Source organism: Canis lupus, chromosome 13, assembly GCF_048164855.1.
Source record: "Canis lupus baileyi chromosome 13, mCanLup2.hap1, whole genome shotgun sequence".
In the NCBI taxonomy this organism is placed as follows: domain Eukaryota; kingdom Metazoa; phylum Chordata; class Mammalia; order Carnivora; family Canidae; genus Canis; species Canis lupus.
Window position 1 is genome coordinate 22,144,142 of NC_132850.1, and position 23,422 is coordinate 22,167,563.

Here is a 23,422-nt window from a genome sequence, read left to right on the forward strand (position 1 = left end):
CCATGTTGGGCTCCCTGCATGGAGCCTGCTTCTCCTTCTGCCTGTGTCTCTGCTTCTCTCTCTATCTTTCTTGAATAAATAAATAAAATCTTTTAAAAAAATAAAACGAGAAATTTTTATAAACTCTCTAAACATTATTATTCTTGATTCAAATGGGATCAAGTCCTGGAAGACTCCTCAAATATATGGTATATTTTAAAAATACTTTTAAAAAATTCTAATGGTTAGTGCCTCTGTATTTGTGGATATATAAATATATGAATGTTAGAAAGAGAATAGGTTGGTTTTCCTTCTGTAGAGAAAGTCCTGTTTTCATAATTTATATTTGTTTATTAAACATACCACCACATGCTTAATTAAATAAACCAAATAATCAGCTGTGATAAAAGAGTTGGTGCCATTTTCTCACTCAAACTAGCTGGATTTTTTTTTTCATGTTTTCTATCCTCACAACAGAATGAAATTGAAATGCTGAAGGCAGAAAATGACCGGTTGAAAGCAGAAACTGGTAACACAGCTAAGCCTGCTCGCCCACCATCAGAGTCCTCAAGTAGCACATCCTCCTCATCTTCACGGCAGTCGTTAGGACTTTCTCTAAACAATCTGAACATCACAGAGTCTGTTACCTCAGGTAATTCTGTGCACACACCTGCCTGTGACTTAGTGGGAGGGGAAGGGGCTGGGATTTGCAGAAGCCCACCCACCCCTGTTCTCACCTTACCCTCGTAAAAATGTTAGCACTCTTAATTCTCAGAAATAGCCCCATTCTTCTTTTTTAAAAAATTTATTCTACTTTGTTACAACGTCTAAAGAGCATTCTCCGTGAAAGAGTGAAAGACTTAGGAGAATATGGTTTTCGTGTCATGTGAAAAAATGACGTGCTTGAGAAGTTTCTTCCAGAATGATGACAAATACAATAAAAAAAAATAATATCCTCAGGGGTGATCATCAGTACTTATGAGTATAATACTAGTAATCGCATGCAATTTTAGAGTGTTTTCAGTGTACAAAGCCCATTTATGAGTGTATCAGGATCTATTGGTGAATTTGACCAGATGATCTTGCATGATGTTGCCTAGAGAGAACATAAAGCCACTACATCACCCAGGGCACAGTTTTATTAAGTGTTCAACAAACAAACGAAAAGAACTCACTGGATTCTGTTACTGTTCAACTAATGATGGTTTTACTTCACTGCAAATAGAATCATCTGACATAATGTTGTCTTAGTATGTGACAAACTATTCAGTTATCAAGTGTAAATGCTCCTGTGGCAGTGAATCATTTTAGGTGGTTAAGATTTAGTTTAGGAGAGATTTACGCGAAGATCTGTAGTAATTGCAGAGCACAGCCACCAGATGACGCTTGGAAACCAATGATATACATGTTCCTGGGTAACTTTTGATGCCATTATACAACTATATAGCTCTTTCCGGCTTGTCTTAAATTACACAAAAATATAGAAGAGGAAGTGACACAGAGACACAGCATGCTGAATTTGATGACATTTTTAATCACATCTTTTCTAAAAAGTGAGAATATTGACAATTCTACTGTTATATCTGCCCTTCATAGTGTAAAATGAATGGCTCAAATGTATAACTTGCTTTCTTCTTAGAAAAGACAAGTGGGAACTAAAAGACAAGTAGGAACTCCCTGAAATTCAGAAACACACTGTATATGACATTTGGCAGGTACTTGGGAAAGGGAATGATTTCTGAGAATAAGTATCAAGTAAAACAAACATTAGTAGCCAGGAAGAAACAGAGAGATGTCACAATTAAACAAAATGATAAATCATTTGGTAAAATAGAACATTGAGGCTGTGATAGTAACTTGGATGTGTAAACTGTCTGTAATGTGTTATCATGTAAATTCTTCAAAAGATGCTCAAAAAGAAAAAACGAAGACTTCAAATGTATAGATTCCGGGAGCCCTGAGCAATATGCTATATGTTGGCTTGTTGGTGATGAACCTGATGGAGAAGTGAGTGAGGGTCCACAGCCAAAGGCCGTCAGTGACTGTCTTATCCTGGCTTGACTCCTAAGAAGAGACATGGGCTTGTGCCTTACGGGGTGGCTTAATGGCAGGATTTCACTGCTTGTTATATGATCTTGTTTCATCTCATGGATATGTAATAAGGTTTAAAAGAGGCATAGTTAGTGCTGAAGATAGTTTAGAAATAGAAGCCAAGGGGCAGCCCGGGTGGCTCAGCAGTTTAGTGCTGCCTTCGGCCCAGGGCGTGATCCTGGAGACCTGGGGTGGAGTCCCACGTGGGGCTCCCTGCATGGAGCCTGCTTCTCCCTCTGCCTGTGTCTCTGCCTCTCTCTCTCTCTCTCTCTCTCTCTCTGTCTCTCATGAATAAATAAATAAAAATCTTTAAAAAAAAGAATCGTATGCTAGAAATAGAAGCCAAATAAAAATGAAACTGAAATTCATGTCCAGGAAAGACTAAAACTCAGAAAGATAAGTATAAGCTAAATAAATGAAATAGACAATGTCGGTGTTCATCAGACTGAAAATACGGATGTCTGTGATTCAGAATTTGGGGCAGATTTTTTGGAGGTGCTTCAAAAATGTACTTTTTAATTACCCATTTAATTATTTATTTTCAGTTTAATATTTATTTCATTAATTATTTATCATTAGTGATAATTATATCTGAACTAACAAAAAATTAAGTCACATGACTAGGATACTGTTTTCACTGCCTTCCCTCTTGTTTAGTGGCTTTAAAATTAAAAATCAGAAGCACCTTTACATTGGAGCTTTTTAGCAAAAACACTTTCTAGGGTCCATGATTTTTTTTTTTTTAAAAAAAGGAGAGCAAAAAAAAAAAAAAAAAAAAAAGGAGAGCAGTAGGCAGGAGAGTGAATAATTGACAAATGTTTAGTTCTGTATTTCTATACATCCAGTAAAGGCAGAAGCTTGAAAAACCTTCATTTTGTGTGTGTATGTGAGACTTTCACTTGATTATAATCAGAATGGCAGATCTTTTTATTCTTCCTTCAGAGTATTGACAGAGGACCATAACATATTTTCCATAAAACAAAAAAACAAAACAAAACCAACCCACAGAAAGCCCTTACCTCAAATTTGCTATTTTTCCCTTTTTTTCGTGGAGTTATTTCACAGGTGATCCCTCTTATCAATATGTTGGGAAGAAGGGGAGACAGAGTGAGTCATGATGTGCTCCTCCCCACCAAAGAGAAAAGAGTCATAATAAACACATGGAGAAAGGAGTCATAATAAACACATGGAGAAAGGAATAATGGTTAGAACCGCTGACCTGCAAAGAGAAAAGAGTCATAATAAACACATGGAGAAAGGAATAATGGTTAGAACCGCTGACCTTGTTAAACACTGAGGATAAAATGCTGTAAAGGCATGATCTCTGATGGTCTCAGCAACCCTATGACGTGGGTGCTGTTTGAGGCCATTTTACAGATGAGGAAACCAAGACTTAGGAAAGAGACAATAATAATTTGTTCCAGATCATGTGACTAGTAGGGGACAGAACTAATATCTGAACCCAGGTCTGTAGGAATCCAGTGCCTGACCTTTTCCCTACTATATTCATTCTACTGTAAATAACCACATGTGAGAAACCAAGGACGGTTGTTCGTTCGTTAATGGTGACATTTACTTCACTGCTGTCAGAAGAAATTCCATATTTTAAGCACAGTTTTTAAAACTAAGCGTAACATGAAATGAATAACATGTTCCAGAACAAATTTGAGCAAAGAAGTAGATCAGAAATCACCTTAAATGCCTTGCAATGGAGGACTGGGCCGCTCTTGACCTGGCCCTTACCCACCTCAATATCATTTCCTGCTACTCTCCTCCCACCCCCTCAGCTTGATCTCCACACTCCTACCCCCCAGAGCTTTCATCTGAGCCTTGAACACACCTAGCTCTTTCATCAAGGCTTTTGCATTTGTTCTTGTTTTCTGGACCTCTTTCCCTAGGTCTTTACTTGCCGGTCTTATCTCTAAAGAGCACCTCCTCAAGGATGCCTTCCAGGACGACCTAGCCATGTAAAGCAGCCTTCCTTTGCTTACTCTGTTTCACTGCTTCACCCCCATTAGTTCTGGCACTTAACACATTCTGAAATTACCCTGTTGAGAATGTACACTCCAAAAGAGCAAGAAACTTGTTTTGCTTCTCACCTTGGTATTCTTTCCCAATGCCCAGCACAGTTCCTGGTATCATTTAGGTTTAATAAATATCTTTGAATATTTATGAACATTTATGACTAATTGAGCAAAGTACTAAAGAGATAATTTGGTCACAGCCGACCAGAAATTTAGATGTAGGCAGCCCACGGTAAGCCACTCTATACTTCTAAGAAAAAGAGCAAGAGGATAAATGACACTTAGGAAGAGTTCTAGTTTGACTGAGATAAGCAAAAAGGTGAGAGGTTGTGAGCATATTAATCTGGTAAAATAATTAAATTTCTAGTGAAAGGATTATCTTTGATGATTTAAACATTTCTAGCAAAAATAGAAATTTTTGCTATTTCTATAGCAAAATAGAATCAACAGAATTGATTGATTTTTGTTGATTTTTTTTATTGTTATGGTCTTAGGGCATGTTTTTTTACTCCTTCCTTTGTGAAATTGCATATTCTTAATTGTTAAGATAATAGAACCATTCCATTTTCAGAAGCTATTTGATTAAGTTATCGTTTCTCTGCTAGTACATTCACAGCCCTTATCTCTATGAATTTACAGTCAGAGTAATTGAGGCCCCTTGTCACCAGACACATGTGTTCTTTAGCACATAACTGAGTTTCTTTTGTCCACAGAGCACTGTATTCATATTCAACATGGCCCTATTATACTAACATTATTGTCAAAGGAAAACATATGTGGAATAGTTGACATTAATAATTATCCAAAATGGACGTTAATCTCATATAGTATATTTTGAAAATTAATCTTTAATTACATTTAAAGACTGGTGCTTTGAAGGTTAGCTAGCTTTGTCAGGCTTCTGTAAGTCTTAGCTGATTGTTAGAAATACTATTTTGGTTTTAAAACTACAAGCATGAAGGTACTAGAGAGTGATAATTAATGTACTCCTATAGGGAAGTTTAATGTTATGGTTGAAATTCAATAACAGTCCCTAATAATTATAGATATAAGGTAGGCAGTAATATAGCTGGATGTGTGCCAAATGCTTGAAAATAATTTCAGTTGACAGCCAATCTCAGTACCTTAGCATTTGTAATTTACATGGGTATTGAGCTTGGATATTTTACGTTGGATGGAAAAATCAAATTGCTTTTCGTTTGTCACAGCTACAACGATAACTGAATATTACTCAGGTATTCCTCAGACATGGGTATAATAGAGAAAGCAACTCCTTATTTCCTCATCTGAAGGCAATGGCCCATCACGTGGGTGACGATCTCTGGAGACAGAAATAAATTCTGCAACTGAACCTTCTGCCCAACCACACTAATTCATCTTCTTGAAAGCTGAGACTTTTCAAACCAGTTAGGCTAGAATGGGAAACCAAAAGGCCAAATATTTCCACTGAAAGACATAAAACTATGAGGGAGAAAACAATGACAATAAACAATTCCAAGCTAATGTGACTCTGTTGTGTGCATGGTGTGTGTGTGTGTGTGTGTGTGTGTGTGTGTGTGTGTGTGTGTTTCTTTGAAAATTTGGTAGATATCTTGCTGGATGATGCTGGTGATGGAACTGGACACAAAGACGGCCGCAGTGTAAAAATTATAGTCTCCATAAGCAAGGGCTACGGCCGAGCAAAGGTACGTCTTTAATCTTAAATTCTTTATTACTAAAGAATGAGTGTGACCATGAATCAAATGTATTTTATACTTGAATATTTCTCCTGGTAAATATACTGTCATCAGCGTGTGTCTTGGCATTGGCTTAGTATGTTATAAAAGCATGAAAGTTAGGGACTCAAAAGAAATGACACCATCATATAGGTAGAAATGTGTCTCAATGCATCCCGTTCATTCACAGAAGACAATATTGGTTGTCAACCATTCTCATTCCTATAACTTCAAAAAAGGAACATTGCTTTCTTTGACATAAACATCTTGTCTAAATTCGTTTGGTGTTACCTGTAAAATACAGGTGATATTTATGATGTGTAGTAATGTGTTACCAGAGCTGTCAATATAGCTTTTGTACAAAGAGGAGCCTATAAGCTATATGAACATTCTAGGCATTGGAAAGATGTATTTACTGAACTTCATATGACAATTCCATTGATGCAACTTGTATATATCATTTTTAAGCAAAGTCTTAGCTGATAAGGAAAACATTTTAACTTTTCTGGAATCAAATGTTGCTGTCAAATTGTGATTCAAGTCCTTTTTTAAAACTAAAAGTATTATTTCGAGCTGAATTTGTAGTTGAGTGGCCAAGAATACAAATTTGTAAGAATCTGAATTTTTTCCTATCTAGCAAAAAACAAAAGCTTCTTTGGATTTTTTTTTTTTTTGCTTATTTGGAATTTTAAAATAATTGAAGTATTGAAGTTTGAAAGGTAACATAGCACTTGTGAATTTTTACCCCAAGAAAATATTCAAAGAATTCCAATGCCACAAACTTTCTGCTTGAGCTGTAGATGTATGCCTGATTTTCCCAAGTGGGTCTTCATGTGAAAGACTGTAATAGTCTCAGTGAAGCTTAAACTATCTCTGATTTAAAACCAGCTACTTACATTGTATGAGCATTCATTTTGACTGAGTTACAGTGATACTGGGAAACAAGTTTAGTTTTTTACAATGATTCTAAAAAACAATGTCTTTGAACAATGAAAGTTGTTTTTTGTTTTTAGTCTTCTTGGGCTGCCTTAACAAAATACCATATTGGGTGGCTTAAACATAAAAAATTTATTTTAGCACCATTGTGAAGCCCAAGATCAAGATGCCAGCTGATCTGGTTCCTAGTGAGAAGTCTTTCATTGCATTGCAGATAAACCACCTTTCTGATATGTCTTCACATGTCCTTTCTAAAGTGTGTGTACTTGGGGAGAGAAAGATAAATGTCTCCTTCTCCTCTCCTACTTATAAGATCACTAATCCCATCATGAGAGTCCCATTCTACTGACCTAATCTGATTTTCTCCTAAAGGTCCCATTTCCAAAAATCATCACACTGAAGGCTATGGCTTTAACATTTGGATTTGGGGGAGACACAAACATTCAGTGCATAACAGTACTAAAAAAAATCACAAGGGTGTTCTGTGAATTTCTTAACTTTTTCTGAAAAAGGTATTGGCTTCTAACTTGGATTATATCTAAATAATGGTAATAATCATTTACCCTTATAGAGGTAAATGTTACAGATGAAGAAATCGAGGCCCTGAGGTATCCAAGTTACTTACCTAAAGTCACATTTTTTAAATTAGGTAGCAGATATTGTGTGTTGCATAGTCACTGTCTCCTAATATCTGATTCAGTGATTATTCTATCACCCTCTTAAGGATGAATACAGTTGGCAACTAGACTCAGGATTGTAACACATCAACCAGCTAATTATATATACTGGCATCATGAGCACTACTTTACGTGACCATTTCTAGTCATTGTAAAAGAGGCTCCACTGTCTATAAATCTTGAATTGTTTATTTGTCCAATGTATGTAGAAAGTCCTCAAAATCGCATCCTACAAAAAAATAATAATAAATTTGGGACCATTCTTTATACTGAAAAAGGATTCTTTGCTTGATAAAATGAGTCCTGTAGGATTCCTTGACATGTTCTTTTAGTGAATTTTCTGATAAATTCAAAATGGGAACTGTTTTATAAATATGTGAATGCCATGCTACTACGGATAACTCATTTTTTAAAAGACAGATTAGACTTTAAGGGCACCTGGGTGGCACAGTTGGTTAAGTGTCCATCTGGTTTTGGCTCAGGTTGTGATCTCAGGATCGTGAGATTGAGCCCTATGTCAGGCTCTATGCTCAATGAGAAGTCTGCTTGAGATTCTCTCTCTCCCTTTCTCCCTCTCTCCCTCTCTCTCCCCTTTTCCTTCTTCCCCTCCCTCCCTCTATCTCTGTTTTTCTAAAATAAAATAAATCTTAAAAAAAAGACAGATTCAATTTTAGATACAATCTAAATTAACAAATGAAAAAATTGAATTTTAGATTTAAAGATAGGATCACAAAATGAGTGAGATGAAGTTCTAGGGTTCATATGAAATAGTTCTCTTCCATACCTGCCACTATTTCCCTTCTACCAAGCTGCTTCTCTTCAAGAATGCACCCACTGCATCAAAGCAAAAGACTTATTTCCCTACTACCAAACAGGTCATGAATCAGTTTTCCAAACCATTCCACTTCATCTCATCTCTTTCTTTCTTGTTGAATTTAATATTACTTCATTTATTTGTTTAGTTTGTTTGGGGTATGTTTTATTTTATATACTATACCATACATGTCTGTTATAATAAAACCCATAGGCTTAATAAACATTTGAATCTTAATCATTAGTACATTAATATATTTTAGTAGAGAATGTGGTAATAAAACAAGATATATAATTGGATTCTATTGTGGGTTTTTTTTTTTATTCTTATTTAGGATCAGAAGTCTCAGGCATATTTGATAGGATCCATTGGTGTTAGTGGAAAAACCAAGTGGGATGTCTTAGATGGTGTAATTAGACGTCTCTTTAAGGTAAGTTACACAAGGTATCTTGATATTAATTTTTGATTATGTTTTATTTTATATGTTTCCTTTAGCTTTAATAATGTAAACATATATGCTTTCCCTTGCCTCCATTTCAAGGAGTAAGAAAAGCTTTCTCTATTTGCTGCTGCGTGATATTAATAATTCTTCTATTATCCATTCCAAAAGTCTTGACAGCCAGCTTCATATCCCCATGAGTTTTGTATTTGTTGTAGATAAGTTGAATCTCTGTTTTGACTTCCTTTTTTGTATGTATCATTTTAGGAATATGTGTTCCGAATTGATACATCCACTAGCCTTGGTCTGAGCTCTGACTGCATTGCTAGCTACTGTATAGGAGATTTAATTAGATCCCATAGCCTAGAAGTGCCTGAACTGCTGCCTTGTGGATACCTTGTTGGAGATAATAACATCATTACTGTGAACCTGAAAGGTAAAAACAAAAATGAAAAGAAAAACACAACCGTATTGTTTTAGCCAACTTGTTTCTTCTTTTCTTTCTTTCTTTCTTTTCTTTCTTTCTTTCTTTCTTTCTTTCTTTCTTTCTTTCTTTTTCTTTCTCTCTTTCTTCTTTCTTTTTCTTTCTTCCTTTCTTCCTTTCTAGTTTCACTTTAAATTTTCATATTTGGAAACTATGCTAACCATGTTGATAGTTTTAGTATGAAAAGAGACCTCAATTATTTACTTTTAAAACACTAAAATCTTACTAAGAACACTAAAATCCAAGTAAATGAAATTCTTTGATTTCTGGGATGTGAAACTTGGGATGTAATTTTGAAGATTCTCCAAGACTCAAGAAAAAGGAATGCGATTTAGGGAATTTCAAATCTCTCAGTTTTCTCCATTATCATCTTTCATTTAGGGAGGATTCAAATAATTCATTGCATATCAAAAAGTAATATATTCATCACTGTATCTTTGATTTTAAAATATGCATACCCAATAAATATCCACTGGGGATAGAGACTAGATGTTAGGAATTGGGGGTAAGAAAATCTGTTTGCTTTGGATGAAGTGATTAATTATAGGCAAACGGAATATCTAAAGTATACTTGTCTCCATAATTCCTTGTTCATATATGTTAAAGAGTCAGAGCCCATCTATATAAACTAGATTAATAGAGGAATTTGCCAACATTTGATTTTGTGATTAAGGTGCTTGGGTTAGTAAAAGGACATTCTGTTGCTTTATTTCTTAATTCCTTGCCAGATATCACAATTTCTGTTCTTCAAAAGCTTAAGTGTACAGCTGGGATTTGTAATGAGAGATAGAAGAAAATGAAAAGAAGGAGAAAATAGGAAGAAAAAGGAAAAAAATACACATTTTATTATTTACATTTAAGTTCTACAAACCTACCACCCCCAAAGAGATGAAAGATATTATAATAGAATCTATAGTAATTCTTTCAGTTCTCTCTGGAAACATAAGTGGGAAACATGAAGTAGGGGAGGGAAGCCTGAACAAAAGGAAATAGCTTACCTTCATTTGGATGTTCGCTCTCCCTTTTTGTCTTAAAATGGCAACACGTGGTTGTAAGATAGAAATACCAAGAAAGGCATTTTACAAGGCCTGCATTCCTATGACTCGTAAAACTCTGTTGTGGGTTAGCACTATATTTTAAATACCAACTTCTGTAGAACAATAAGACATGCTATTATTCCCTTTGTTTCTTCCTTCAGGAGTAGAAGAAAACAGTTTGGACAGTTTTGTTTTTGATACACTGATTCCTAAACCAATTACCCAAAGGTACTTTAACTTGTTGATGGAGCATCACAGAATTATACTCTCAGGACCTAGTGGTACTGGAAAGACCTATTTAGCAAACAAACTTGCTGAATATGTAATAACAAAATCTGGGAGGAAAAAAACAGAAGATGCAATTGCCACTTTTAATGTGGACCACAAGTCAAGTAAGGTAAGTTGCAAACTCCTAAGAGAACCTTTGCTCTTTATCCATAACTGTTTTAAGCAATTAAGATATAAGATTGTGTAAGACCCATTTTGAACATGGAAACACACCATCTTTTTGACTAAAACTAAAATTTGGTGGGTGACTAAACCCTGTTTTGTGAATTTAAGCAAGACGGCTATTCAGTAACATTCAGTGATCGGATACTTCCCAATCATTGGGGATACACAGAAGAAAATGACAGTCTCTATTGTCTGATTTCTCTTACACATCCATTTGGGAAGGGTTGGAGTAGAAAAAGGTCTATCCTTTCTTCTGTAGAAGCAAGAGGGGAAAATAGAACTCTTCCTGGAAGAATTAAGGCTTTATAAAAAGTCAATACTTGACCTGAGTCATATTAAATAGGTGGGAATTAACTGGGGTGTTACAACAATGGGGATGTGGGGATGATTAGAATAATCTAGGCAGAAATTCTGGGAGTAGCAATTTGCTTACATTTTACTTCTATAGGATTTCTGCTTCAGAACCTTAGGAAATTGAACCGTATTTCATTTTGCCATCAACTAAGGCCTAATGTACCATAATAATCAGCTTGAACACTCTCAGCTATTAAATAGGCATGAGGGGGCTATAAAACCTAGCCAGTACTTTCACATATTATAAGTAAAACAAAGAATCCTAAAAAGAAAGTAGTGAATGCCTAACATATTCCTAACACTAGAATATTTTTGCCTGTAAGCACTCATTACATTCTCAATCAATTCAACCTCAGCTTCTCTTAGGAAACTGCATCTGTTATAGACAATACCTTGATGGAATCCATGATACTGGGTCATGTTATTCTTCCAAAGATAGCCTGTTTAGATGATCTAAACTAACCCAGTCTCTCCGAAACTTCAGGCCTACAAATTTTCAGAAATAAATGCAATTCACAAAATTTGAATTGGATTCTTGAAATAAACCAGACACGTAGTTTAGCGAACAAAACATTCTTAATGGTATGAACAACAATATGCCACCACACTGGAAAAGCTTTTAGAAACTTACAACTTACCATGACTGAATCAGGAAGAAATAGAAAATCTAAATAGACCTCTTACTAGTAAGAGGATTGAATCAGTAAACAAAAATCTCCGAGAAAGAAGAAAAGCTCAGGACCAGATAACTTCACTGGTGAATTTTGTCAAACATTTAAAGAAGAATTAATACCAATCCTTCTCAGACTCTTCCAAAAATTTGAAGATGAAGGGATACTTCATGAGTATCTGAACCAGCATGAGGCCAGCATCATCCTATTACCCAAACTAGAAATGATGCTACTAGAAAAGCTAACTCTGGGAAACGAACTAGGGGTGGTAGAAGGGGAGAAGGGCGGGGGGTGGGAGTGAATGGGTGACGGGCACTGGGGGTTATTCTGTATATTAGTAAATTGAACACCAATAAAAAATAAATTAAAAAAAAAAAAAAAAGAAAACTGGGGCAGCCCAGGTGGCTCAGTGGTTTAGCGCCACCTTCAGCTCAGGGCCTGATCCTGGAGACCCGGGATCGAGTCCCACGTCGGGCTCCCCACATGGAGCCTTCTCCCTCTGCCTGTGTCTCTGCCTCTAAATAAATAAAATCTTTAAAAAAGAAAGAAAAGAAAAGAAAAGAAAAGAAAAGAAAAGAAAAGAAAAGAAAAGAAAAGAAAAAAAAAGAAAAGAAAACTGTAGGCAGTATCCCTGATGAGTATAGATGTAAAAGTTCTCAAAAAAAAAAAAATATAGCAAATCAAATTCAGCACATTAAAAGGATCATTCACCATGGTCAAATGGGATGTATCCCTAGTATACAAAGATAGTTCAACATGCAGAAATTAATCAGTGCGATATGGCACACTAATAGAAGGAAAGAAAACAAATCATATAGCCATCTCAATAGACGCAGAGACAGCATATGACAAAGTGCATCGCTCATAAAAACTCAACAAATTAGGGACGCCTAGATGACTCAGTGGTCAAGACAAAGATGCCTACTCTCATCACTTCTCTTCAGCATAGTACTAGAAGTCCTAGCTAGAACAATCAGGCAAAGAAGAAGAAGAAGGAGAAAAGGAGAGGGAGCAGAAGTGGGAGAGGAAAATGTATCAGAATTAGGAAGAGGTAAAATTTTCTCTATAGGTAGATGACATGATTTTATATATAGAAAATCCTAAAGACTTCTCCAAAACCTATTAGATCTAATTAATTAATTTAGTAAAGTTGCAGGATGTGATAAAATCAGTTTCTATACACAAATATGCATTTTCTAAAAAAGAAATAAGGAAGTTGATCTCATTTTATAGTAGGATCAAAAACAATAAAACACTTAGAAATAAATTTACAAAGATAAAAGATCTCTACTCTGAGAACTACAATACAATGATGAAAGAAATTAAAGAAGACACAAATAAATGGATATGTATTTCATGTTCATGGGTTGGAAGAATTAATGTCATTAAAATGTCAATACTACTAAAACCTATCTATAGAGTCAATGCAATTCCTATCAAAATTCCAATTGACTTATAGAAGCCAAAAAAAAAAAAAAACTCATAAAATGTATATGGAACCACAAAAGACTGAATAACCAAAGAAATGCTGAGAAAGAAGAACAAAGCAGGAGACGTCACACTTCCTAATTTCAGCTATACTATAAAGATATAGTCATCAAAACAGTATGGTATTGTCATAACAGTAGACACATAAAATTGACAGACACACTGAAACAGAATCAAAAACCTGGAAATAAACCCATGCCTATATCATCAACTAATATTGGACAAGGAAGGCAAGAATACTCAGAGGAGTCTCTTCAATAAATGATGCTGGGAAATTGGATGTTCACATGCAAAAGAAAAAAACTGGACACATATTTACATTACTCACAAAAACTTACTTGCAGTGGATTAAAGACTTAAATATACAACCTGAAACCATGAAATTCCTAGAAGAAAACATAGAAATAAAGCTTCTTGACATGGGTGTTGGTAATGATTTTTTGGATATGACACCTAAAGTACAAGCAACAAAATAAAAAATAAACAAGCGAGAATACATCAAGCTAAAAACTCCTGCACAGCAAAAGAAACCATCAGCAAAGTGTGAAAAAGACAACCTACAGAATGGGAAAAACATTTACAAATCATATATATTTGATAAGGGATTAGAATCCAAAATATAGAAAAACTCATGCCACTCAATAACAAGAAAACATGTGACCCAATTAAAAAATGGACAAGGGACCTGAATAGACATTGTCCAGAGAAGACGAGGTACATGAAAAGATATCCGATATCACTAGTCATTAGAGAAATGCAAGGTAAAACCACGTGAGATATCACCTCATGCCTGTTAGAATGGCCATCATCAAAAAGATAAGAGATAACAAATGTTGGTATGGATGTAGAGAAAAGGGGACCCTTGTACGCTGTTGGTGGGATTGCTAACTGGTACGGCCACTATGGAAAACAGAATGGAGGATCCTCAAAAAATTAAAAGTAGTACTGCCGTATGATCCAGTAATTCCACTTCTTGGAATATATCCAAAGGAAGTGAAAACACAAACTCAAAAAATATCTGCAACACACCATGTTCATAGAAGCATTAGCTAAGCTAAGACCTAGAAACAACCTAAGTGTCATGGATGGGTGAGTGGATAAAGAAATGAATGGATGAATATGTATGTGTATATGTGTATGTACACATACAGTGGAATATGATCTGGCCATAAATAAACGAGGAAATTCTACCAATTGCCTCAAAATCCATAAGCTTGGAAGGCACTACACTAAGTGAGTTAAGTCAGAGAAAGGCAAATAACTGTGATCTCACTGTGTGGAATCTCAAAAAAAAAAAATTACCTAAGGCAGAGGATGGGGGACCAGAATTGTAGAAAAATGGTGAAAAGGTACACACTTGGGACGCCTGGGTGGCTCAGTGGTTGAGCATCTGCTTTGGCTCAGGCCATGATCCTGGAGTCCCGGGATTGAGTCCCACATCGGGCTCCCTGCATGGAGCCTGCTTCTCCTATGTCTCTGCCTCTCTCTTTCTTTGTGTCTCTCATGAATAAATAAATAAAATATTTTTTTTAAAAAGGTACAAACTTCCAGTTACAGGATAAATAATTACTTGGGATATAATAGGCAACATGATGACCATAGCTAACACTGCTGTATGATGTATAGGAAAGTTGTTAAGGGAGTAAATTCAAAGAGTTCCGTCACAAGAAAATTTTTTGGCCTTTTTTTCTTCTTTCTTTTCTTTTTTTTTTTTTTTTTATGGGATATATAAGAGAAGATGGATGTTAGCTAAATCTTTCATGGTAATCATTTCACAATAGGTGTAAATCAAATCATGCTATACAGTTTAAATTTGTACAACGATGTATGTCAATTGTCTCTCAATAAAAAATGTTCTTAATGGAGTTTATTAAGTCCCTGTCAGTGACCAACTGTGGGATCTAAGGCAGATTGTGGAATTTCCTTTGCCTTGGTTCTCCCAGCTGTAATATGGGAAAAATAGTAGGATCATGGTAAGAGCTAAGAGTGTGTGTGTGTGTGTGTGTGTGTGTGTGTGAGAGAGAGAGAGAGAGAGAGAGAGAGAGGGAAAGAAAGAGAAATAAGATGTGTAATTAACGTTTAATTGCTTTCAATAAAGATTTCTATCACAACCCATATGGACCCATCCCTCAAACACACACATAGACCTTTGTCCAAAACTGTAGTTTTCAAGAACAATGAAGTACAAACAACATGCTAGGACCTCTTAAAAATTAAACAAATATAGCAACTGAATTCCAAATATTCCCTTGGAACACGGCAGCATTCAAATTGTGATTGACTCACCCATTCTCATTTCAACTGAATAGAGACACGTAACCTGAGGCTGAATATTTGAATCTTCTCTAAGCAGAAGTACTAAGAGCGTAGTTGTTGGTTTGCTTCAGCCTACATGTTTAATGCCTCCTGTGAATTCTGAGTCTCCTAAGAATGTTATTTAAAAAGCATTTTACCACCATTCTTTTTTTTCTCAGCCAGAATGATGAAAGGATTATGTCCCTTAGCCATCCTCCGTGTGTTCCTTGGACTTCCCCCAATGTTGGCATGACAGCTCTTCAGAAGTGACTTCCTTGTGGGGGAAAAAAAAAAGCAAGTGGTTGGTAAAAGAAGAATAGATGTATTACAGAAAACCATGTCATTTTGACAAAGTTGAGAATCACTTAAAATCAAGTTTTGAATCAAGTAGACAGATTTGGGCTTCATTAGGATGTAGCTGAACATGGTATGATACAGTTGGTTAATTTATACTGATAAAATTTACACTTACAAAATTACTTACACTTATAAAATTTGCCTCACCCCAAATATACTGTTACATACAGGTTCTTTTTATTTCAGTTAAAAAGTTGTTTAGTGTTTGGAGATGTTCTTAATACTATAATAGGAACCTTAAAAAAATATGACCAAATAGTACCAACACTTTTATTTTCTTCTTTTTCTGAATAAAATCACTTGTGTCGTTAATAGGTCAGTATAATGTTTGCTATTACAAAATAATGAAAAATAAAGCATTGCCAAGAGTGTTGGAACAGAATTAATGATGCTAGGAGGCAGTAATAGGAAAAAACCCAGGGACACATCATGTGGCATTCGGCACCAAGGAAGCACAAAATACAACTGACAGATGTTTATTGTTTCTTTCTGTTTGTAAGATATGAATGAGCTGTCAATAGTGCTGGGTACAATTGTTGCTAGAGAATTTAGCCTAATTCTTGCCAAATTGTCAGAAAATCCACAGTGGTTTTTATTTGTTTATTATTGCTCTGCTTTTTTGTGATGGGGGGTGGGCGGCGGTAGGTGAGAATGGTATAAAGGAATAGGGATGACTAGTTGAGATTGTCTGAGGGACAGCTGCTAGCTGTGTAGATCTACTAACGGAAAGTGTGAATGAGGCATGAACTAATAAATCCCGTCCATGAAAAATGAAGCTGTGCAGTGGCTGACATGCATTATGCTACGCCATAGATAGCACTGAAGAGACAAAGCCAAAAAAGCACTTACTGATTCAAAAAAAAAAAAAAAAGAACAATAAAACCATCAAATGAAAAAAATCTTTTTATGTGTTTGGTTGCTCTGCGTTTTGCATCCTGTCCCTCTTCCTACTCTTCAAGCCCTCCCTCAAGCTGCCAGCTGGAATATTTTGATCAAGAGCAGTACACATAAGTGATTACACTTTGTGACATTTGATATAGCAGGCCCAGAAGGCTAGAGATGGATTTAGTAAATAATATGTGGCCAGCTGAAAACACTTGGAATGTTGGGTAGGAAAAGATCAAAAAACTGGTCTTGGCAGATTCATTTTTGATATGTCTACAGTCAAAACCGGAGAAGGCAATGATCAACAGCTTTTCTATGACTCCTGAGTTCTCTGTGTATTTTCAAAGTATGGGATTCATCTCATTATCAGTGTCCATCTGGTGCATATACCTGTTTTCTTTTGCCTAATTAGATCTTAGACATGAAACTTTTAATGCTAATGTATCAGTACTTCAATCAAAGATTTAACCTCTATTAAGTTACAGTGGGGATCATAAAGTGATTTCAAAGGGATCCGAGAAAAACTCTTAAGTTACATGACAAAATTATTTGTGTATGCCTATTGCCACGTACACCTGGTCCATAGCTTTCATCAGACTCCCAAAGAGGTCTACTACCCTTCTCAAGATGAGAATCCTGATAGAATCAAATGGCCCTACTTTTCCAGAATCACTCAGTGATGTCTTAATTACCAAGTTCAGTGCCCTTTGCATCTTTTCTCTGTCTCTCTCTTTTATTGCTTAGGTATAGCAAATTGTTATAGGTAATCTTCCCCTTTCAGAAATTCCTCTAATTTTCATGATTATCGTTCTCTATTTCCTTATTACCCTCTAGCAAGCTCCTTCTCAGTCTCACCCACTGACTATTTTCCCATCACCTACCAGTAAATGAAACCGTGACCCAACATTCTTCTGTTCTCGCCTGGATGACCCCCCTGGAGTCATCGTGTATTGACTCCAATTGGACCCCGTTAGCCACGCCCACTCTCCTGAATAGTAGGCCCCTCCCTTAGCATACACGTATGTTTCTATTAGCATGCTAAGTACACATGTTTAGAAAACCGTTTCAACTCTAAAAAACATCAAATCCATCTTCTTCCTTCCATCTCTATCGCCACCCTCCCATCAAAGTTAACATTCTTTTATCTCTTGAGATTTTCTAACTTCTTGATTCACAACTTCTGTTAAATCATCCTTCTCTCTTTCTGACTTATCCCTTCACCTCCTGGAAAATATATCTTTTCATTATTAAAGTCTGACTGCATTAAATCCGCAACGTTTTTCTATTGCTTTTCATACTGGGTCAAAAATCTCCCCACGCCTCTACTATCCTTTTAGTCCCGTAATGTTCCTTGGCTTCCACAATTTTGTTATTCTCTTGACTGGTTTCTCTTCCTCCTCTACAATATACTTACCACACTTTGAAATCATGATTCTAACTACATTACTCAGAACTCCAGACAGAACATTCAATGTTTCTTTGTTGCCAACAGGAAAAGTCCAGTAACCTTTCAAATCATTCAGGATTACAAACTCTTCTTTCCAATTTACTTAACATTATTTATATTCCCAAAACATATGCTACTAGTTTCTTTCCTTCCACATCTTTTTTGTGTTTATGCCTTTGATTATTCTTTCCCCTCTATTTGGAAAGCTCTTCTTGCATTTTGAAGCATCAAAACATTACCTACTCCTAAAAATAAAAGGTTAATAGCAAATAAGCCTACCGTCAGCAGGTCTTTCCCATTGGTACAAGTAAGTTTTACATGCTCTGAACAAAATCTGTGATGTATGCCTTTTTAATTTTTTTTTAACCGTGAATCACAGTTTGTTTGTTTTTTTTTTTATACACACACATAACCCTCTATTCTGGGCAATAAGCTTCTGAATGCTTTTTCCGTTTCTAATTAACCATCATCTCCTTCATATTTATGTTTCCTTTGATAAATAAATTTGCTCTTTCCCTACTGAAAAAAAAATATGTGTCAATGGTTCACATTTGTTTATATAGAAAGATCCAACTTTTTGTGCATGGATTCAAGATCTATTTTCTTTTTCATTACAGCCAGCACTACCATGTGCAATTTCTCTTGCAACAATGGAATGCTTTTCATTTCCCCAAACACATCACATGCTCATATACCTTCCAGCTTTCACTCTTTATTACTTGCACTTCAGTAGTTTGTCCCCAGTACCCTGTTCTCTGAACAAGTCTGGATTAGGTGCCTCTCTTAAGTTTCTGTATAGTGTTTTGTGCATTTCATTTATTTATTGACCTGCCTTTCTGTTTCTCAACTCTAAATTCTTGGAATGGAGAAATAATCTCTGAATCCTTAGTGCCAGAGTACCTGGAACATAACAGGTACTTGCTAACGGTGTTTTGAAAGGATCGATAACTGCATACTTATCATTTGGAATTCAACTCATTTTTCAGAATTCATCTCAAATTTCACCTCACCTCATCAGGATCCCCCGGTTGGAATTACTCCTTCCTCCTACAGGCCAAGTCTCTGTTTAACCTCTCTCAAGGGATATTTTACATTGTATTTTGTACATTTATTAGTTATGTATGTACCTACCACCCTCCCAAGCTCCAGCATTTCCTTCTCTAGAAAGCTTTCCTTGATACCTACCACCTAGGCAAAATCTCCTCTCCTGGCCTCTCATAGCTCCTAATATACTGTGATATTGTATTCATATGATTTATCATATTTAAATTTTAGTGCCTAACGTGATAATCTTAATGCCTACAAAGGAATACTTTTTAACCCCTATACCCAGAAGGAGTTGATTCAGTTCATAATTAGCATTAAACTTACTAACTTGAACAATGCTTCATTATTTTTATACACCTCAGGGGATTGTCTAGAGCTATGAACATAGAAGATAGGCGGTCAATATTTTATAAATGAATGCATGACTTAATATAGTTATTTTATTGGTATAAATTCCATTTTTTGTGTTCTAAGATAAATGAAATTCTCCAGAGCATTCATTAGTTTAAACATTTTTCTGAATTCTTTGATTTAGGTTATATTTATTCAGTATGATTGGTTCAATGTAAGATCAAAAGTGCATTAGTTTTCTAATAAATTTTATATTTAAACTTAAGTGAATATATTACTAAATGCCTCAAAACCCTGGGCAATGTTTTTATCATTCTCTGCTTTTAGTTCTAAATGTAGTATTATAGGGGCGCCTGTGTGGCTCAGCTGGTTAAGCCTCAGCCTTCAGCTCAAGTCATGGTCCCAGGGTCCTGGGATGGAGCCCATCAGCAAGGAGCCTGCTTCTCCCTCTCCCTCTGCCTGCCACTCCCCCTGCTGGTGCTCTCTCTCTTTCTGTCAATAAATAAATAAAATCTTGAAAAAATAAAAATATAATTAGTATTACAGACAGAGGGAGGTGGCATCTAGGGTAAGTGGTTCACATATTCACCTGGCAGATTCCAGAAATTGGAATCATGGAATTGTTTTTTAACCCTGAGCAAGATTTACAAATTGAAAATGTCATTGTAAGTATGCAAATATTATGGAAATGCTCTTACTGATTAGGATATTTTTAAGAAACCTAATTGTGTTCCTGGCCTACCCATCTGTGAGAGCAGTCAATCAGCAAACTGGTTATCATATTTAGATTAAAAGCTATTAGAAAAGAATAATACCTGTAAAAAAAAAAAAAAAAAGAAGAAGAAGAAGCTCAAGAAATGCTAAATGCTAATGTCAAGTGACCCAGTGAATATAACAAATTTTGTCTTTGTTTAAAATCACAGAAGTTGCATGCAGGTTATAAATAAGTAAATAACCACACTTATATCCAAATCCTTGGGCTATGGTTTCATGCACCCTACTGAAATGAATTGCAATTAAAACATTTAAAGTATTAGTGGAAACTTAGGTGTGCCATTTTGGATTTATTCTATACTGGAAAATTATAAGGTTTGCTAAAATCCACTTTTATCATTGTAATACCAAAAGCAAGAATGAAGTCTCCGTATTTGTGGTTGGTTATAAGAGCTCATATCCAAAACTCTCACTTGCTTTTTTTTTTTTTTTTTTTGGCCTTTTTTAAAGGGAGACAACAACTGAGAAACATGCTTTTGTTTTCACAATTTTGTATTTGCTGCAGCTGTTCTATATTGGCTTTTCTCTTAGCTCTTTTCTTTAAAAAATACATCCTCTCAGCATTATATGTGTTTGCTTTGTTTTATATCAGTGGAATGACCTGTAGGTTTTAATCAGAGATACTGGATGGCAAAGTGTACTGTTCCTAAACTGTGAGTTGCTTGCCAGTGGTTTAAACTCAATCATTAATGTATTTGTTTTCTTTATTTTTTTTTCAAGGAGTTGCAACAGTATCTAGCTAACCTGGCTGAACAGTGCAGTGCTGATAATAATGGTGTAGAACTCCCTGTTGTAATAATTCTTGATAATCTTCATCATGTGGGCTCTTTGAGTGATATCTTCAATGGTTTTCTCAACTGTAAATACAACAAATGGTATGCTTATGAAATATTTTGAGTGATGAAATATGAAAAAATCATCAGATTTGTTTTCTTGTGTCTTTATACCTTTTAAAGACTTCATTAATATTATAACATATTTCCCAAAAAATCCCTGTGCATTTCTTGGAACATCTATTTATTCATTCAGCAATTATGTCCCAGGCAACTGTTATGAAAACATAATTTACATGATGGCATTAGCTTCTGCAGATATGCTGAAGGTCTGGGAGACCAAGATCAATGACAGAATGTTTGAATCAAAGAAATTAAGAATTAAAATGAAGGTCTAGAGCTCTGGTTTTGTTTTTTTTCCTCCACATCAAAGTTTGAATTCAGCCTTCCTATAAAGATAAATTTAATGCATTTAGATATATCTCTCTCCATTATTGAGTCTAATTTTTAATTATTTATAATGAAAGCAAAGATTGAAGTAGGGTATAAAAGAAATCTGAAAACCCACTAAGTATTCACTATAGTATGGCCTCTAAAGGAAGGACATATAAGAACAACCTAAATATTAGTTTTACTGATGCAATATCCCAATTAATCTCTACTAGGGATTTTTTAAATGTTAAAAGTAGATCATGAAATGGGCATTGAAACAAGAATACAAATTTTCTAATGTCATTGAGAAACTTTAAAATCTCTATGAAATAATAAAAGAGGAAAAATTAATGAATTTGATTATAATAATAAGAGTCATAAGATGTTAGAGTGAAATGAGTTTTCTGTGATTATTCTATCTAACCTTTTTATTTTATAGATGGGTAAACTCAGGCTCAGAGGGTAAAATGATTCTCCTAGGATGCCCGAGCTGAATTTAGAGCCCCAAATCAAAATTTCCAGCTCAATGATCTTTGTCATTTTTCAATCTAGCATTACAAAATTACCCTTCTAACCTAATGTTAAAATGGAAGTATCCATATTTACCTAAATTGTTTTTTAAGACCATTTTAATAGACTGATATCTTTTACCTTCAGCACATCTGCATATGTTATTTTGTTTTCCAGTCCATATATTATTGGAACAATGAATCAGGGAGTTTCTTCATCACCAAATCTAGAGCTGCATCACAATTTCAGGTAAAGAGAAATGAAATGAAATGTTTTGTTTGTTTGTTGTGTTGTCTCTTTCTGTTTGCTTTCGGTTACATTAGTGTTTTTCCATTTGCACATTGACACATCCTGCCAGTGGTGACCTGTGGTGTGAAAATAATTCTCACTTCTTCTGACACTTCCTCAAGCAGACATTTGGTAATCCTCCACCTGTAATCAGAAGTGTTTCTTTAAAAGAAAGAAAGAAAGAAAAAGGAAAGAAATGTTGGTCCTGCTCACTATGTCACCAGCTAAAGTAGAGCACTTTTCTTCAAAGTGTGAGGAATGTGAAGAGTTCCTATTTCAGGATTTGTGATTCTCCTACAAAAGAGTACTCAGCGTGTATACTCCCACTCACTTCTGACGCACATGAGCTTCTCTTTAGCTTAAAAAGTTAGTTATTTTGTCTACCTCTAATGCTAATAGATCTCCTAACCCTTTGATCATTAAAATGAGCCATCAATTGAAATAGGAATATTCTTAATTTATATTGGAAAAGAGAATACTCTGGACTCCAAACTTAATTTATTCAAAGATTTCTGAATTTTTTTTTTTTTTTTGGTCTTTTTGTAGGTGGGTGCTCTGCGCAAACCACACAGAACCAGTGAAAGGATTTTTAGGTAGATATCTTCGAAGGAAACTGATAGAGATGGAAATAGAAAGGAATATACGCAATAATGACTTAGTAAAAATTATAGATTGGATTCCTAAGACATGGCATCATCTCAACAGTTTTTTGGAAACACACAGTTCTTCTGATGTTACCATTGGTGAGTTCCAAAACTGCAATATGCCATTTTCCAGGAACTAAGAGTATGTGGTAAAGATGGCCAGATTGGATGGTAGAAAATAACAAGTAAAGCTAATTTTTTTTTCAGGCTTCCAAAGATTTAAGTTTTCTTTTTTTCCTTCTGAAAGTTTGCCTTCTTCTAAGCTTTATAAGTCTGATTAGATTCATTTTGGCTGACAATTGTGGTTTACTAAGGTTTGACTGAAATCACATGAGTTTAATACAAATATTTAAAAATCAAGTAAACATTTGAAATACACTGTATCTGTTTAAAGTTTCTTTTTATGCTAAAAACAAATTTTAGCCAATGGCTCACATCAAACATAGTTGTGAGAGAA

At 35.2% G+C, this 23,422-nt stretch overlaps 1 protein-coding gene across 10 annotated transcripts in view; it reads left to right on the forward strand.

The window, feature by feature from the left end:
- Positions 1-23,422, forward strand: part of NAV3 (neuron navigator 3) — a 355,345-nt gene that overhangs the window by 320,016 nt on the left and 11,907 nt on the right. For all 10 annotated transcript variants that reach the window (XM_072772862.1, XM_072772863.1, XM_072772864.1 and 7 more), the window contains 8 exons: positions 457-631; positions 5,682-5,779; positions 8,571-8,666; positions 8,943-9,111; positions 10,358-10,593; positions 21,039-21,193; positions 22,211-22,282; positions 22,868-23,064. In XM_072772862.1, the coding sequence (XP_072628963.1) occupies positions 457-631; positions 5,682-5,779; positions 8,571-8,666; positions 8,943-9,111; positions 10,358-10,593; positions 21,039-21,193; positions 22,211-22,282; positions 22,868-23,064 (1,198 nt within the window). The remainder of the gene's footprint in view (positions 1-456; positions 632-5,681; positions 5,780-8,570; positions 8,667-8,942; positions 9,112-10,357; positions 10,594-21,038; positions 21,194-22,210; positions 22,283-22,867; positions 23,065-23,422) is intronic.